Source organism: Notolepis coatsorum, assembly GCF_963971535.1.
Source record: "Notolepis coatsorum genome assembly, chromosome: 7".
Taxonomy (NCBI): domain Eukaryota; kingdom Metazoa; phylum Chordata; class Actinopteri; order Aulopiformes; family Paralepididae; genus Notolepis; species Notolepis coatsorum.
Window position 1 is genome coordinate 115,389,923 of NC_140171.1, and position 16,006 is coordinate 115,405,928.

The 16,006-nt window shown below is 40.6% G+C and overlaps 1 protein-coding gene across 1 annotated transcript in view; it reads right to left on the bottom strand.

Annotated features, from left to right (window-relative positions):
• Positions 1–16,006, bottom strand: part of rptor (regulatory associated protein of MTOR, complex 1) — a 606,910-nt gene that overhangs the window by 147,849 nt on the left and 443,055 nt on the right. The window contains 1 exon segment of the mRNA XM_084318354.1: positions 1,402–1,505. Coding sequence (XP_084174480.1) covers positions 1,402–1,505 — 104 coding nt within the window.

Sequence of the window (16,006 nt, forward strand, 5' to 3'; positions counted from 1 at the left end):
GGCTTTTTGTCCCCCCCGGCCTCCCTTAACATGAGGGAAGCCGAGAACGTATAGCTGTCAGTGCGCACAGGGGTGAAATTGTGTGTCACAGCTGGGAGCGTTGCGGTGTTTGCAATGGAGGAGAAGTTTGGTTCACTTGTAAATAAACTATTCACATAAATGAAACAAAACGTAATGTTAATGTCTCCATCAGGGTTTCCGTTAGAAAATACTGGGGCCGGTCTCCGTGTCCTGGAAGATTTCAATCTCCCGGACAAATGTGAGAAATTCCGGTCAGTTTATTGAGCTTAAAAACAATTGATAGGCAGGCTATATAAAGAATGACATCCTCAAGGCATGTAGATTTATAATATTTTTACTTAAAACTAGGCTACTTTTGCGTATATACAGTCATTAATATATTCCAAATAAAATAAGTCCCTCGAGACTCCGTGCTGCTCCTGACTTGAAATCAAATAGGTGTCTGTGGGCAGTCGGCCCGACATTAACAGCAGTCTGTTATAATCACATTTTTATGAGCTAACGAATCCCATTATATTGGACATTTGTATTACTTATATCAAGCAAAGAACTGAGAAATTTGGCAGAGAGAGACGGCAACATTATCGTGGGGTTCAACGTTGCGTGATCGCTGAAACCAATGACAATCTCCGCCTCCCAATGAAGCGATAAACTCATCCCAATAGTATGCAACTGCAGAGCCAGCGGCGCTCTCAGGTCCGGTCTGGGGACCGCTCAGCAGCGCCACCCACCCAATGGCTGAATTGCCAATGGCTGAATTGGAGTATTGCACTGTTGTGCAGTAGTGCAGGCACAACTGTGAGCTCTGCGGCTCTGCAGTTGCATGCTTCTCATCTCGCTAATCCAGCAGTGGCACCAAGCTCCCGCCCGCCATTCTCATCAGCAAACCACATAGTCGCAAGGGATTATTTTCACAGGATAAAACGGTAATTACCGGATAAATATATATATATAATTAGTAAACTGTCTGGGGCATTTTGTGCCCCCCTTAACTGATTTTCGAGGGCATTTTGTCCATTTTCAAGGGCATTTTTCCCCAAGCCCCCATTAATTTCTAACCCTGCCTCATGTTAGTTGGGTGTAAATTTGTATGATCCCCATGTTATTTGAGTGTAATTTTGTATGATCCTCATGTTATTTGTGTAATTTTGTATGATCCTTATGTTATTTGGGTGTAATTTTGTATGATCCTCATGTTATTTGGGTGTAATTTTGTATGATCCTCATGTTATTTGAGTGTAATTTTGTATGATCCTCATGTTATTTGGGTGTAATTTTGTGCGATCCTCATTTAGTTGTACATTTGTATGTTCTTCACGTTATGAGTGGGGTGGATGAGCGAGGTGTACGCATGACGTCTGTGTGTCACTGTGGACTCACCTGGCCTGGTGGATGTGAGTGCCCTTACTGGTGGGGCTGGCTGGGGCTGACTGGGTGAGAGACCCTGAGTCCAGGATCCTCTGAGGCCGTGCGTTCATAGTCGCCTGAGAAGGAACAGGGATGTCTATGAAATAACCTTAATGGATAGTTGCGCCCTGTGCACTTTCAATTCACTATGTACCACCACTGCGCCTCTCGTTTGAGCGCAAGAAAAAGGTGATCACAGAGTTCACCTAAGAGGAGTTGGCCTTCAAGGATGCGAAAGGGATCGAGAGAGAGGGCTTTAATTGTCTGTGGATTCATCTTGACATTTCATTTCAAACCTTTATTTAAACTCGAAAGGTAACTGAGGTTTGCCTAATTTACAGTCACATCAAGTTTACATACATTACATACATTAAGTAAACAAAGGCATATAGAATCACACAACATATACAATCATAACAATAAGCCAGGTAAGGATAACAATCAATTAAAACATGTACAACTTGATTGACAATGGTTGAAGATCAAGGTTTTAAACTCTGCAACAGAGGGGAGAATCTCAAGCTTTAAGGACTTGATTGGCTCTGAACCCCGATTGGTGTGGGCTTAATACAGAGTGATCTTAGGAGTGACCACAGCTGATCTCTGGTCAGTCACTATGACCAAGGAATAAGTGTTGACTGAGAATTGTTAAAGGAAAAAGAAGCAAATAGTATTTGGGGACTCAGAGAAAAAAAAGGAGAACAGCAGGTAAACGGTAGCCATAGCTGTTACCGAGCAACACAACAAACAATACTTCCACAATACCAGCACAGTATAACAACCCTATACAAAGTTTGCCTTAATTCCCAGCAACTTCATCTCATCAATAAGAACAAGCAATATAGCCTCTCTTCTGAGTCGTCTAATGGCCACTCACCAGGGAAGGGCAAACTTAATAAAGGACAATAGAGGCAATGCAGTACTGAGGAATAGTAAAGTTGTTGTTTACTAAAAGCCAGGGAGAGAGAAAGCTGTGCGTTCGCAGCATAAATCCAGTTAACACTGGCAAACGCATTTTACTACCTGGAAAGGGCTTTGATTTGATTTCTATGCTAATTACACAATTGCAGCATGTGTCTGTCGGTATTGTGTGTGTGTGTGAGTGTTTGTGTGTGTTTGAGAGAGATAGAAAGAGAGAGAGAATATAGAATAAGTGTTTGTTTGTTTGTTTGTTTGAAGAGTGAGTCTGTTGCTCTTACATGCTCACATACTGTACTTTTCATTGTGCTTGTGAGGGTATGGGGGCCTCTGTTAATTGTTTGCTGTTGCGAGAGCTTCATAAGGAGCACTCAGAAAAATGGGAGCAAGGTAAAGGAGTGCGGGTTATTATGGAAATTGACTTTGCCACTAAGCAGAGCCTTCACAACTCCCTTATAAAGAGGGGGGGGGGGCACATGTAGAAACTGTTGTAATCCCTACTGTTCACCGGATTTGGATGTAAATATCCTCAAATTAAAACTGAAAGTCTGCACTTAAAGCACATCTTGATTGTTTCATTACAAGTCCATTGTGGTGGTGTACAGACTACAGAGCCAACATTTAGAAAATTGTGTCGATGTCTAAATATTTATGGCCCCGACTATCAGTGAGATGGGACACACAGGTCATTAGAATACAACACAATAGTAGATTAACACAAATTAACTCTGTGTAGATGGATAGGCAGTGAGAGCCAGCACATCACCAGGGTTATCAAGTGGACTTGTCGTACAGAACTTGTAAGTCGATTTGGATAAAAGCGTCAGCTAAATGACTAAATGTAAATGGACACTTCCCTTCGTTAAGTTAGGCCCATGACCAGGGTTGGGTGTAATGCGTTACATGAATATACCACTTACTAGTAATATACTAGATACTAATAGGATTTAAGTAATATCATTACAGTTACTATGTCAAACAACACAATTTATCACCTGTGTTACCACCCCAAATTAAGTGTTTATTCATAAAAAATGTGTATTAAAAATATCCACAGAATAATTTCCTGTTGCTGAAATTCGATGGCTGAGATGTCTTGGTAAGTTCTTTGTGAAGTGTCCATGTGGAACTGAAATGAGACGTGTTTCGTAATGATGAGGCCTAATTTCTCCCTCAAGACAGACGCAATGACGCTGTCCATGGTTCTGAACTGAGAGAAGCAGTCTCATTTCTCTCCCTCTTCGTTTATACAAAAACTGAAAGACAAACCTATATATATCTTTGGAGGGTCCATTTACTAAACTAGAAAGCAATGTGTTACTCTACAGTAATATTGTAATGTAACTTATTAATTTCAAACGAAAGTAACTAGTAATATAATACATTACATTTTGAAAGTTACTTTCCCAACACTGCCCATGACACCTCAGGAAGGGTCAACGGTTAGCGCCGGCATGCGAGAACCGCCCCTCTGCATCCCACTTCTACTGGACATAGCCTAGCTTTCCATCCTCGCCGTTTCTGCTGCCAGTTTCTCCTGCAAAATCTGCATCTAAGGACTTTCATAAGCCTTCTCCAATGAATCCTCCCAGGGCACGTCAATTCTATAAAATAAACTGCTGACTAGCAGACCATAACACTAGGTCCGGCCTTAAGTTAGTGCTATTTCTCGAGCTGAATAGCTGTGTGCACTCTATTTTCTTACATCCTGAATTAACCTGTACTCTTCTGCTTTCAATTCTTGCCGCTAAGCTTTTCAAAACCTGGTTATGTCGCCATGTATACCGTCTTTGAGAAATGCTACAGTAGTCTTACAGCCTGACATAATATAAATAGATGGACTGTGTTTATATAACGCTTTTATCCAAAGCGCTTTACAACTTATGCCTCACATTTTCACACACTGACGGCATGTCAAAGTGCAATGCAAAGTGCCAACTGAGTGTTTTGCTCAAGGCCACTTCGACACGCTGACGGGAGAAGCTGGAGTCTCTCTCTCTCTCTCTCTCTCTCTCTGTCTCTCTGTCTCTCTCTCTGTCTCTCTCTCTCTCCTGTAAAAACATGCACAAGTGGGTTATTTATTCATTTGATGACATCATGCGCTGCCACTGGCCATTGTATTTAGTCCCCACTTGAATACCCTATCAGGCCTGAAGTGCCACAAGTGCTCTCTGTTTAGAGATAGGGCTCTGTCTGTATTTCTCTCTCCAAATCAGAGACTGCTCCGATTGGCTCGGACGAGAGAGTGGTACATGGCAAGAGAGATCACAGCATGACTAAAAATACCAACGCAAAATGTACCAAAACAAGATGTACAAAACACAACACTTGTGGGGTTATATAATGCACTATTATTAATGCTTGCATTTCTATAGTGCTTTTCTAGTGCAAGTACTACTTAAAAGTGCTTTCAAATTAGTACTAGCGCTTTTTCAAAGTGGTGTTACTATAATACATCTGACCATTTTTGTCCCAGTCATCAGTGATCTTTCAAAATATATTGTTGCTATGGTCTTTAGTTCACTAGACATTTTAAATATATTGTTGCTATGGTCTTTAGTTCACTAAACATTTTAAATAGATTGTTGCTATGGTATTTAGCTCACTAGACATTTAAAATAGATTGTTGCTATGGTCTTTAGTTCACATAGACATTTAAAATGGATTGTTGCTATGGTCTTTAGTTCACAGACATTTAAAATAGATTGTTGCTATGATCTTTAGTTCACTAGATATTTAAAATAGATTGTTGCTATGGTCTTTAGTTCACTAGACATTTTAAATAGATTGTTGCTATGGTCTTTAGTTCACTAGACATTTAAAATAGATTGTTGCTATGGTCTTTAGTTCACTAGATATTTAAAATAGATTGTTGCTATGGTCTTTAGTTCACTAGATATTTAAAAGAAGACAAAATCAACTAACCAACTAATTTGTGAAAAAGCAGCTCTTAACCTAAATGTAAATATAATCACCCCCCCGGATGGAAGGAAAAGCAGGCATGAACACTTAACCTCTCACCAACTTGACTGGAGGAGGTGAAAGCACACATTCAACTTTCACCTCATAGTTATGCGTTTGATTTGAAATATGTTTGCATTGAACTGTGTAACAGTAACAGTGAGCTAATCACGATCACGGCAAAATTAATCATTCACAACATATTTGGAAGCCACATATACAATATATCAAAGGTAAATTAGCCAAATCTGTTGGCATTCTGTACAAAACAAGGGAGCTGTTAAACCAGAAATGTTTGCATATATTGTATTTTTCACTTGTGGTGCCATACTATCACTTCCTGCTTCAGCAAAGCAAGCTGCTTTCACTGTCGCTCCGCTCCGCTGCTTTTGCCTATCGCTATTATAATGATTTATTACAGCCCTTTCAACTTTAATTACTCTGTACGTTAACTCCCAATTCCTATGGTACTTCTCCAGAACTGTGAATCTTCTTATCTATTCAGATTTTTTACCACAGTCGAAAGGAGTAGCAAGATTCTCCGTGGGAGGAATAGCGAGCCGTCTTATCAGCTACACACAAAGGACTATGTCGGAAGGCAAGGATATTTATGAAAGACGAGGAAGGTTTTCCTTGTTATTTTGAGTTTTAACGAGACGGAAGACGACAGTGTGAGTAATAGCACAGCTCCAGGGCAACGGAACTGCCCCGTGCCACCATCACCACCACCACCACCACCATCACCACCACCACCACCATCATCATCATCATCACCACCACCACCACCAGCTAAGTACCTAGCTTAGCTTCAGCTTAGCCTAACCTGAAAAGAAATAAAGGAAGATGCCGGGACTCGGCTCTCCCACAGAATGTACTAATTGCTTGGAGATGAGAAAGAGGATTGTAGAGCTGGAGGCTCGGGTTTCTACCCTGTACCAAATACAGCAGGATGAGCAACTCATTGACTCTATTTATGAAGCTACTACAAATATAGCCAACAATACCATGATTGAGAACTGGCCTATGCTAGTAACTACAGAACAGCACCACCCAAAAGACGGTCCTTGGCACAACCAAGGAGCTAGACCAAAGCAGTGGATCACCGACAAGGATAAAAGGAGAAATAAACGATCCAGGACCTCACCCCCGGTACCGCCAGGAAATAGTTTCAACCTACTCTCGGAAACACGCATATCAACACCCAAGGCAAAGAGACATAGAAGCGTAGCTAACAACGCTAACGAAGAAAACAGCGAGCGCAACGGAGCTCACGCTAACGACGCTAATAGCAAGAATACCGGAGCTCACGCTAACACTAGCGAAGCAAACAGCTGGCATGCCGGAGCTCACGCTAATGCTAGCGAAGCACACGCTAACGACGAGACGACGAGGAAAACAGAGCCACTAGCGACACGGCTGGCAAACACGACCCAGACCGAGCGAACGGCTAACAGCGAAGAGACTATCATGCGCCGAGAACGTCGCGGTAGCCAACGCCGAAGGTACGGGACCAGCGTTAACATGAAGGCTAACGAGGCTTCACCAAGGCCACAGGACTGTGGAAAGAACCAGCAGACTAGGCCTAGCCCAAAAACAAACGGCCCCAAAACTGTTGGAAAGAAAAATGCTAACCTCACACAGAAAATAGACTGCATACTGATTGGAGATTCCATAACAAGGTATGTGGAGATGGCAAACACAGAAAATATCTGTCTAGACAATACAACTGTGAAAGAGCTAGCCGAAAAACTTCCAACACTAATCATGTCGCACACACGCACACTTATGGCCAAAGGAAAGGACACTTTAAATTAGAATAACAGGAACAGTGTATTGCACTACCAAAGCTAACTAGCATGTCACACATGCGCTGTAAATAACTATGTACAGATACCGAGATGTCACTCCATGTTACCTGCTATCTGTTACTGCACAATGTTGTTTCTTCTTTGATTCTATTATATGTACCACTGTATTGCACATCGTTGCGGGCAAGACCACCCGCATTTCATTGTATACCTGTATGCCGTGACAATTAAAACTCTTGACTTGACTTGACTTGACAGACCAGGAATAACAAAAATTGTCATTCACTCTGGATCGTTTGACATCCTGCGAAAGAAGACTGGCACAGAGACTTTGAAAGACGATTTCACACGTTTAATGAACACACTAGACAAACATCAGTCTGTGTACACAAACACTGATGTGTCCATCAGTGGACCAATTGCATGCTTTCGCAGAGGACAGGAAGCATTCAGTCGACTCCTAAATTTTAATTCATGGTTAGGGGCTGCATGTCTCGTACACGGCCTGAAATTCATTGACAACTTCAATGTTTTCTGGAATAACCCAGAACGTTTTCAAAGAAATGGCTTCTTCCCAAATCGCTTAGGTTCAAAGCTCCTATCAGCAAACATGCGTCATGCCTTGATGGCCTCCAAGAATATTAAGCTCACACCAGCACGAGAGATAGTCATGAAGGACACAATCTCACCACGAAGTACAGCACAAGACGTCCCATCCCCGCCCCCCCCCCCCCCCCCATCATGGAAAAAATAGTCTACGAACAGGTCGAAAAGTACCTAGCGGAAAAAAATCTAATCTACGAATTCCAATCTGGCTTCAGAACATCCCACTCCACTGACACATGCCTTCTCTATTTGAATGACCACATCAAACAAGAGGTGGACGCAGGCAAATACTGCGGCATGGTCATGCTGGACCTACAAAAGGCCTTTGACACGGTCAATCACTCCATTCTGATTGACAAGCTAAAAGCAATTGGTTTTGATAGTCTATCAGTGAGCTGGATGCAATCCTACCTTGAGGGGAGGGAACAGATGGTGGAGGTAAACGGTACCCTATCCCCCCCCCTCACAGTGAGCTGTGGTGTTCCACAAGGAAGCATACTAGGACCGCTACTGTTCCTAATTTATGCAAATGACATGTCGTCAGCTTGTGACTGCAACTTGTTCCTGTTTGCGGACGACTCAGCCCTGCTGGTCTCTGACAAGAACAAGTTACAGGTTGAAAAAACCCTCAGCTCGGAACTAGGCAGAATCTGCATATGGCTCGCTGATAACAAACTATCATTACACATGGGCAAAACAGAGTCCATTCTCTTCGGTTCAAATAACAAACTCAGCAAGACCGACGGCTTCTCAGTTACAGTGGGTGACAATATTGTCACAAGGAAAGATGAAATTACCTACCTGGGTTCCATCCTAGAGGCTAATCTCTCCTGTGACAAAATGGCATCCAATGTAATAAAAAAAGTCAACCAACGAACTCGATTCTTGTACCGGATCTCCTCTCTGGTAAACAAGAATACCCTGAAGACTCTGGCAGGAGCACTCATTCAGGGGTACTACGACTATGCTTGCACCTCATGGTACCAAAGCACCTCAAAGGCGCTAAAAACAAAATTACAAACATCTCAAAACAAACTGGTCAGACTACTGCTTGACCTTACTCCTAGAACCCACCTCACCCCTGCCCACTTTGACAACCTAGGATGGCTTAGAGTAGATGACAGAGTACAGCAACTTGCAATGGGCCTGGTCTACAAGATACACTACACGACCAAGGTACCCATGTACATGGCAAAATACTTCCCAAAGGTCAGTGAATACCACGATCACAACACCAGAGGGAGCTCCACAAATCATGTTAAACCCAGATTCGGCTCAAATAAGGGACTAAACACGTTTCGCAATTATGCCACATCAATGTGGAACGCCCTACCCAAAGCTGTAAAGGAATGTGGATCACTACCCACTTTCAAAACCTCTCTCAAGAGACACCTACGGGAGACTGCAATTCAACACTGGCCCCTGTAAATATCCTAACCCAACCCCCTCCAATGTACAGTCATTTACCTAGTATGGTTTTGTCAATAGTCCAATGTACAATTTTGTTTGTTTGTACAGAGTCTCCCCCCCCTCAATGTACAGTTTTGCTTGCTTATACAGTGTGCCCCCCCCCCCCCCAACCACCTCCAATGTAAATTACCCAGTATGGTTGTCAATATCCCAGTGTACCCAACCCCCCCCACCCAACCTCCTCCAATGTACGGTTTCTACGTCAAATGTATATACTCCCTTTTCTTGACTCCTTCTGTATCACAAACAGTACTGTATTTGCAAATCTGGTATGTCATAAATGTATAGATGTAGCAGTACTGACTATCTGTATGTCATGTATGTCATATATGTCCTGATGAATTGAAAATGGGGGACCCTGGTGTAAACAAGACGAAAGTCTTTCTCTGGTCTGCATCCCCTTAACAATTGTGTGTATTGAGCTGTACTGTATTGTACCCATTCTGCAATCTGTTAATAAAGTTTTCAATCAATCAATCAATCAATCCATATCACACAAGGCCATCTCGTCTGATCAAATGTCCCCGAAAGCACAGTGCAGTCAGTACGGTACAGTATAGCACAATTACCATGCCATCTCTAAAAACATACAAGTAATCATAACTAGCCAATGGCATGGTGAAAAATATACGCCACCAATGCGTTTACCTGCTATTAACCTCAGGGCCATCACGGTCAAACCAAAGCAGACCTCCTCTAAAGAAGTCCAACAAATAAAATTAGCTTTCCTAAATGTCAGATCACTGAATAATAAAACATTCTTAGTAAATGATCTGATTAAAGAAAATAACTTAGATTGCATCTGCCTAGTAGAGACATGGCTAAATAATGACACAGCTACATCAATAATGATAGAAGCTTGTCCACCAGACTATAACTTTTTTCAAATACCCAGAAAAAATAAAAGGGGCGGAGGAGTTGCAGCAATCTTCTCCTCAAAACTCTTGTTTAGAATCACAGAACTAGGCGAGTTCATGTCAATGGAATATCTTGCCATTGAACTAAAAACAGAATCAACTATTATTGTCACAATATACCGCCCGCCTAGACACTCACCAATATTTATACAGGAGCTCTCTGAACTGATCTCACTATGTGTTACCGGATATGATAAGGTGATCCTAAATGGAGACCTGAACATCCATTTTAATAAGAAAACAGACTCCAAAACTATGGAACTAAAAAATCTACTGGATAGCTTTGACCTAATACAGCATATAACAAATGCAACTCACCGGCTTGGGAATACACTAGACTTAGTTATAACAACAACTGGGCTAAGCATAACAAATATCTCAATAACTGAATTACCTCTCTCCGACCATCACTGTATATTTTTTGATACTCAAATAACCCTTACTAAAACAAAAAAAAGAAATCATAGTTAAAAAGAGGCTCCTAAACGACAAAGCTGAATCAAAGTTCATTGATCTTATCAGACTACATGAACCACACAATCATGACAGCTCTCTAAATGAAATGGTAGAAAATCTCAATGATGCAATGTCATCTATATTAAATTCTGTCGCCCCATTAAAAACGAAAAAGAAGAAAACTAGAGCCTCGCCCTGGTTAAACTATAATACGGTCAACAAAGAAAAAAGGAAATGTCGTGCAGCGGAGCGAAAATGGAGAAAAACAAAAACCACCATATGCTGTGATATATACAAAGATGCTTTAACTGCTTATAATAAAACCATCCGCTTAGCAAGGAAAGATTACTTCTCTAAAATCATTACAGAAAATGCTGGAAACTCCAGAATCCTCTTTTCCACTATTAATGTACTACTCAACACTGCCCCTACACCTCCTCAGTCATCAACGGTTAAGTGTGAAGAACTTGCACTATTCTTTAACAACAAAATAACCTTGATCAGGGCCAGCATTACTCATGATGGAAATAAAGTTGATTGCGGCAAACCGTGCAATGTAACCATGAGAAGTTTCACATGCATCACATTAGATGTACTCTGCAAAACTGTCTCAGAATGTAACTCCTCCACCTCAGACATTGACCCTATACCTACAGCTTTCTTCAAACGGGTATTTAATAGTGTTTCAAGCCCTGTGCTAGATATCATAAACACTTCCCTTAGGACTGGTATTTTCCCGGATGCCTTTAAAACAGCAGTTGTAAAGCCATTACTAAAAAAACCTAACTTGGATAGTAATGAAATGGCAAATTATCGTCCAATATCCAACCTACCATTCATTAGTAAAGTACTTGAAAAGATAGTTTCAGTTCAAATAAATTCCTTTCTTGAAGAAAACAACATCTTAGAAGAATTTCAGTCAGGACTCAGAAAATATCACAGCACTGAAACTGCCCTCACCAAAATAATCAGTGACCTCAGACTAAACTCTGACGAGAATAAGATCTCCATCCTTATCCTGTTGGATCTCAGTGCAGCATTTGATACAATCGATCACGATATTCTAATCGATCGTCTTGAAAACCATGTCGGTTTCTCAGACCATGTGCTGGGCTGGTTTAAAACATACATCAGAGGGAGGAAATTCTATGTTAAACTAGGAGATCACATGTCTGATATATACGACAACAACTATGGAGTTGCACAAGGGAGTTGCTTAGGTCCTTTACTCTTCTCCCTTTACATGTTACCGCTGGGTGATATCATCAGAGAACATAATGTAGATTTCCATAGCTATGCGGATGATACACAACTGTACATATCTGCTGAACCAAATGATACAGCGATTAGCTCCATTACAGACTGCTTACTGTCAATAAATAAATGGATGAGTAAGAACTTCCTGAAACTAAACGAGAACAAAACTGAAATTCTAATTATCGGCTCCAAAACTAAAAAAGAAACATTAATAAAGAACCTGGGGGGACTAACCCCTTGGATCAAATCTGAGGTCACTAGTCTTGGGGTTATCATAGATTCAGAACTGAACTTCAATTCTCATATTAGCAAAGTGACGAAAACATCGTTCTTCCATCTCAGAAATATAGCAAAAGTACGACCATTTATTAATCAGAACGATGCTGAGAAGCTAATTCATGCATTCATATCTAGCCGGTTAGACTACTGTAATGCACTTTTCACAGGTCTCCCTAAGAAAACCACAGAGAGGCTTCAGCTAATCCAAAACTCTGCAGCCCGACTGCTAACTAGAACCAAAAGGAGAGAGCACATTAGTCCAGTCCTAGCCGCTTTACACTGGCTTCCTGTAACATTTAGAATTGACTTTAAGGTCCTTCTCCTTACATACAAAGCTCTAAATGGACAGGGACCTAGCTACATCGCCAACACTCTAATAAATTACACACCAGCAAGAACACTGCGATCATCAGCTGCTGGACTACTAGAGGCTCCCAGAAGCAGTCAAAAGAGGATCGGTAATGCAGCCTTTATCAACTATGCCCCAAAACTATGGAACAAACTACCCCAAAACATCAGGGAAGCCAACTCGCTAGACATCTTTAAAAGACAGCTTAAAACCTATCTCTTTGCTCAGGCATTTCACTGATAGATATCTGCTACCACCTAGTGGCAAGAGGAAACATCAGGGATATCCTGACACAACTTGTATTTATTCTTACCCTGCCTACTCTTTTACACTGCCTATCAAATTCATGTGTCGGTTATTGCACTTTTTACTTCTTACTGATGACTATTTTTAAACTGAATCATTTTAAACTATTCTTATTTATTGCTAGATCCAAATGTGAAACACTGCGGGTTGTGACGCACACACACACAGTCACACACACACAGTCACACACACACACACACACAATCACACACACACACCGACGTACACACATACACACACACACACACACAGACACACACACTGACATACACACACACACACACACACACACACACACAGTCACACACAGACACACACACACAGAGTTGTAGTAGCGTTGTAGTTGTAGATCTAGGTTAACTGTGTCCTGGTAGATCTAGGTTAACTGTGTCCTGGGGTAGAGTAGTAGTAGATCTAGGTTAACTGTGTCCTGGAGTGGTAGTTGTAGAGTAGATCTAGGTTAACTGTGTCCTGGAGTAGAGTAGTAGTAGTTGTAGATCTAGGTTAACTGTGTCCTGGTAGATCTAGGTTAACTGTGTCCTGGAGTAGTAGTTGTAGAGTAGTAGTAGATCTAGGTTAACTGTGTCCTGTAGTAGTAGTTGTAGAGTAGTAGTAGCTGTAGTAGTAGTAGATCTAGGTTAACTGTGTCCTGGAGTGGTAGTTGTAGAGTAGCGTTGTAGTTGTAGATCTAGGTTAACTGTGTCCTGGAGTAGATCTAGGTTAACTGTGTCCTGGAGTGGTAGTTGTAGAGTAGTAGTAGCTGAAGTACAACCACACACACACACACAACACAATAAACACACATACACACTAAACAACGATGCATACAGGATTATTTATGACTATTTTTAAACTGAATCATTTTATTCTTATTATTTGCTAGATCCAAATGTGAAACACTGTGATTATATGTTCATGAACTACAGGAGTATTACTGAATAGAGAGCCTATTAGGATGCTAGATCCTAATGTGAAACACTGTGATTTGCCATATCTTGCTATGCTCGCTCATGCCTGTATTTTTTATGTCCGTTCTATTTTATAATTTTTTGACTATTTTTAAACTGAATCATTTTAAACTATTTTTACTATTTGTGTTACTGAAAACTGTAAGCGGAGAGCCTATTGGGATGCTAGATCCTAATGTGAAACACTGTGATTCTACCCGTCTATCTTTTTATGCTCGCTTATGCCTGTATTTTTTACTGTTGTGAAGCACTTTGAACTGCAACCTCTGTATGAAAAGTGCTATACAAATAAAGTTATTATACATGTCATATTGTGTTGAGGTCTGGGGGAATGTTTATAAAACAAATATATATCCTATTATTAAACTACAGAAAAGAGCTATTAGAATAATAAATAAAGCTAGTTATCTTGAATCGACAAATCCATTATTCATAAAGTCCTGCACATTAAAATGTGTAGATATGGTTTACATAAAAACCTTGGAGATCATTTTTCATGCTAAGAGTAAGAACCTACCAGCTTGTATTCAATGTCTCTTTCAACCAAGAGAAGGAAAGTATCATTTAAGAGGGTTGTGTATTCTTAAAACATGGTAAGAACTAATGTAAAAGCTAGATGTGTTTCAATTTTGGGAGTTAAATTGTGGAATAATCTTAGGCCCCGTTTAGACGAGCGTTTTGTGAACAGAAACCGCAAAAGTCATCTTGCGGTTTCACTTTTAATTTTACGTTTAGACGAGCGTTTTGGAGTGGAATTCTCTGTGCAGACGACGCTGTAACGACGGAGACCCGCTGTCACACGATTGGCGTATATGTCACATGACGTGCTGTGAAGACCCGCCCTACTCTGCCTCTGATTCGCAGACTGTGGATGGGGAATGTGATTGCACCAAAGCAGAGTCACTCACAGACAGAGGGTCCAGTCACGCCGCGGGACAGATTCTTGTGTATTTAACCGTTTCACTGCCACACGACAGCCGGTTGTGTGATAGTAAGGGTTAACCTTCTGTCGTGTGGCAGTGAAAGGGTTAAAAGTACTGCCAATGTAGCCTTCAGGTGATCTCCGTTGATATAAGTCAGACATACTTGCTTTGTTTACGTCTCGGCTACTGGCGCATACCTGCTACCTGTGACGTAAGCAGTACGCGCGACCAGAGCCGTGACAACCCTTTCGTCATCGTTTTAACAGATTTATACGTTTTGATAGTTTAGACGAGATCGCAAAGCTTTTGCGTTTCTAGGAATTCCACCCTGGAAGGTAGTCTCACTTTTTTGCGGTTTCACCCCGTAAAAACGCAGTTTCCGTATAAACGAAAGGCACATCAGCAAAAATATTTTTGCGGATTCACCTGCTAGCGTTTCCGTCTAAACGGGGCCTTAGTGACGGGTTGAAGTTGTGTCTCTCAGGGGAGATTTAAAAAGGCGCTGAAGGATAACATAATTCAGGAGTACAGTTTTGAGTAAAACATCAAACATTTATTTTCTCTTTTCTTTTTTCTCTTAAAGAAAAAGAAAAAAATTATATCTTGCAGCATATTTTAAATTTGTCTTTCTTATATTAAAGTATATTTAGTTTTTAAGAATTGTAAAGGATAGGCAAAATAAGCATGTGCTTCAGCCTATTCCTTTTTTCAGTCATTGAGTTTGGATTTTGTGTGTGAGCTTACTTTGAATATGTACATTTGTGATTTGTGATTTTTTTCTTTTCCTTTTGAAAGTCCACACATGTGTGTTTTTGATTTATCTGTAAACAAAGACCGAAAATTTAACTATTCATCATCATCAGACTCATTTGAGACCAGCAATTATGTTTCTGGGAATAGGGCAGAAAATGTTGTTCAAAATAACTATCAAACAAGGGTTTTCTACAAAAAGGCGTTCTTATATTAGTTCTTACATAGAAGCGATATTATTATAATCATGTTTTTAACAAAGCTGTGTGCTCTACTTGAGAAACTATAACGATTATAAACATGTTTTCAACCAAGCTCTTTGCTCTACTTGAGAAACCATAAAGATTGTAATCGTGTTTTCAACCAAGCTCTTTGCTCTACTTGAGAAACCATAAAGATTGTAATCTTGTTTTCAACCAAGCTCTTTGCTCTACTTGAGAAACCATAAAGATAACAATATTGTTTTTAAAGGTCCCGTGTTTTGCTATTCCTTTCACTATTTGGGCAATGTTACACAATTCCTGTGAGTCTATGGAACACATCTGTACGTTTTTTAAAAAAAATTTATTCATTGTTTTGTATTTTTTTTAATTCTTTATCTGCCGGAGAT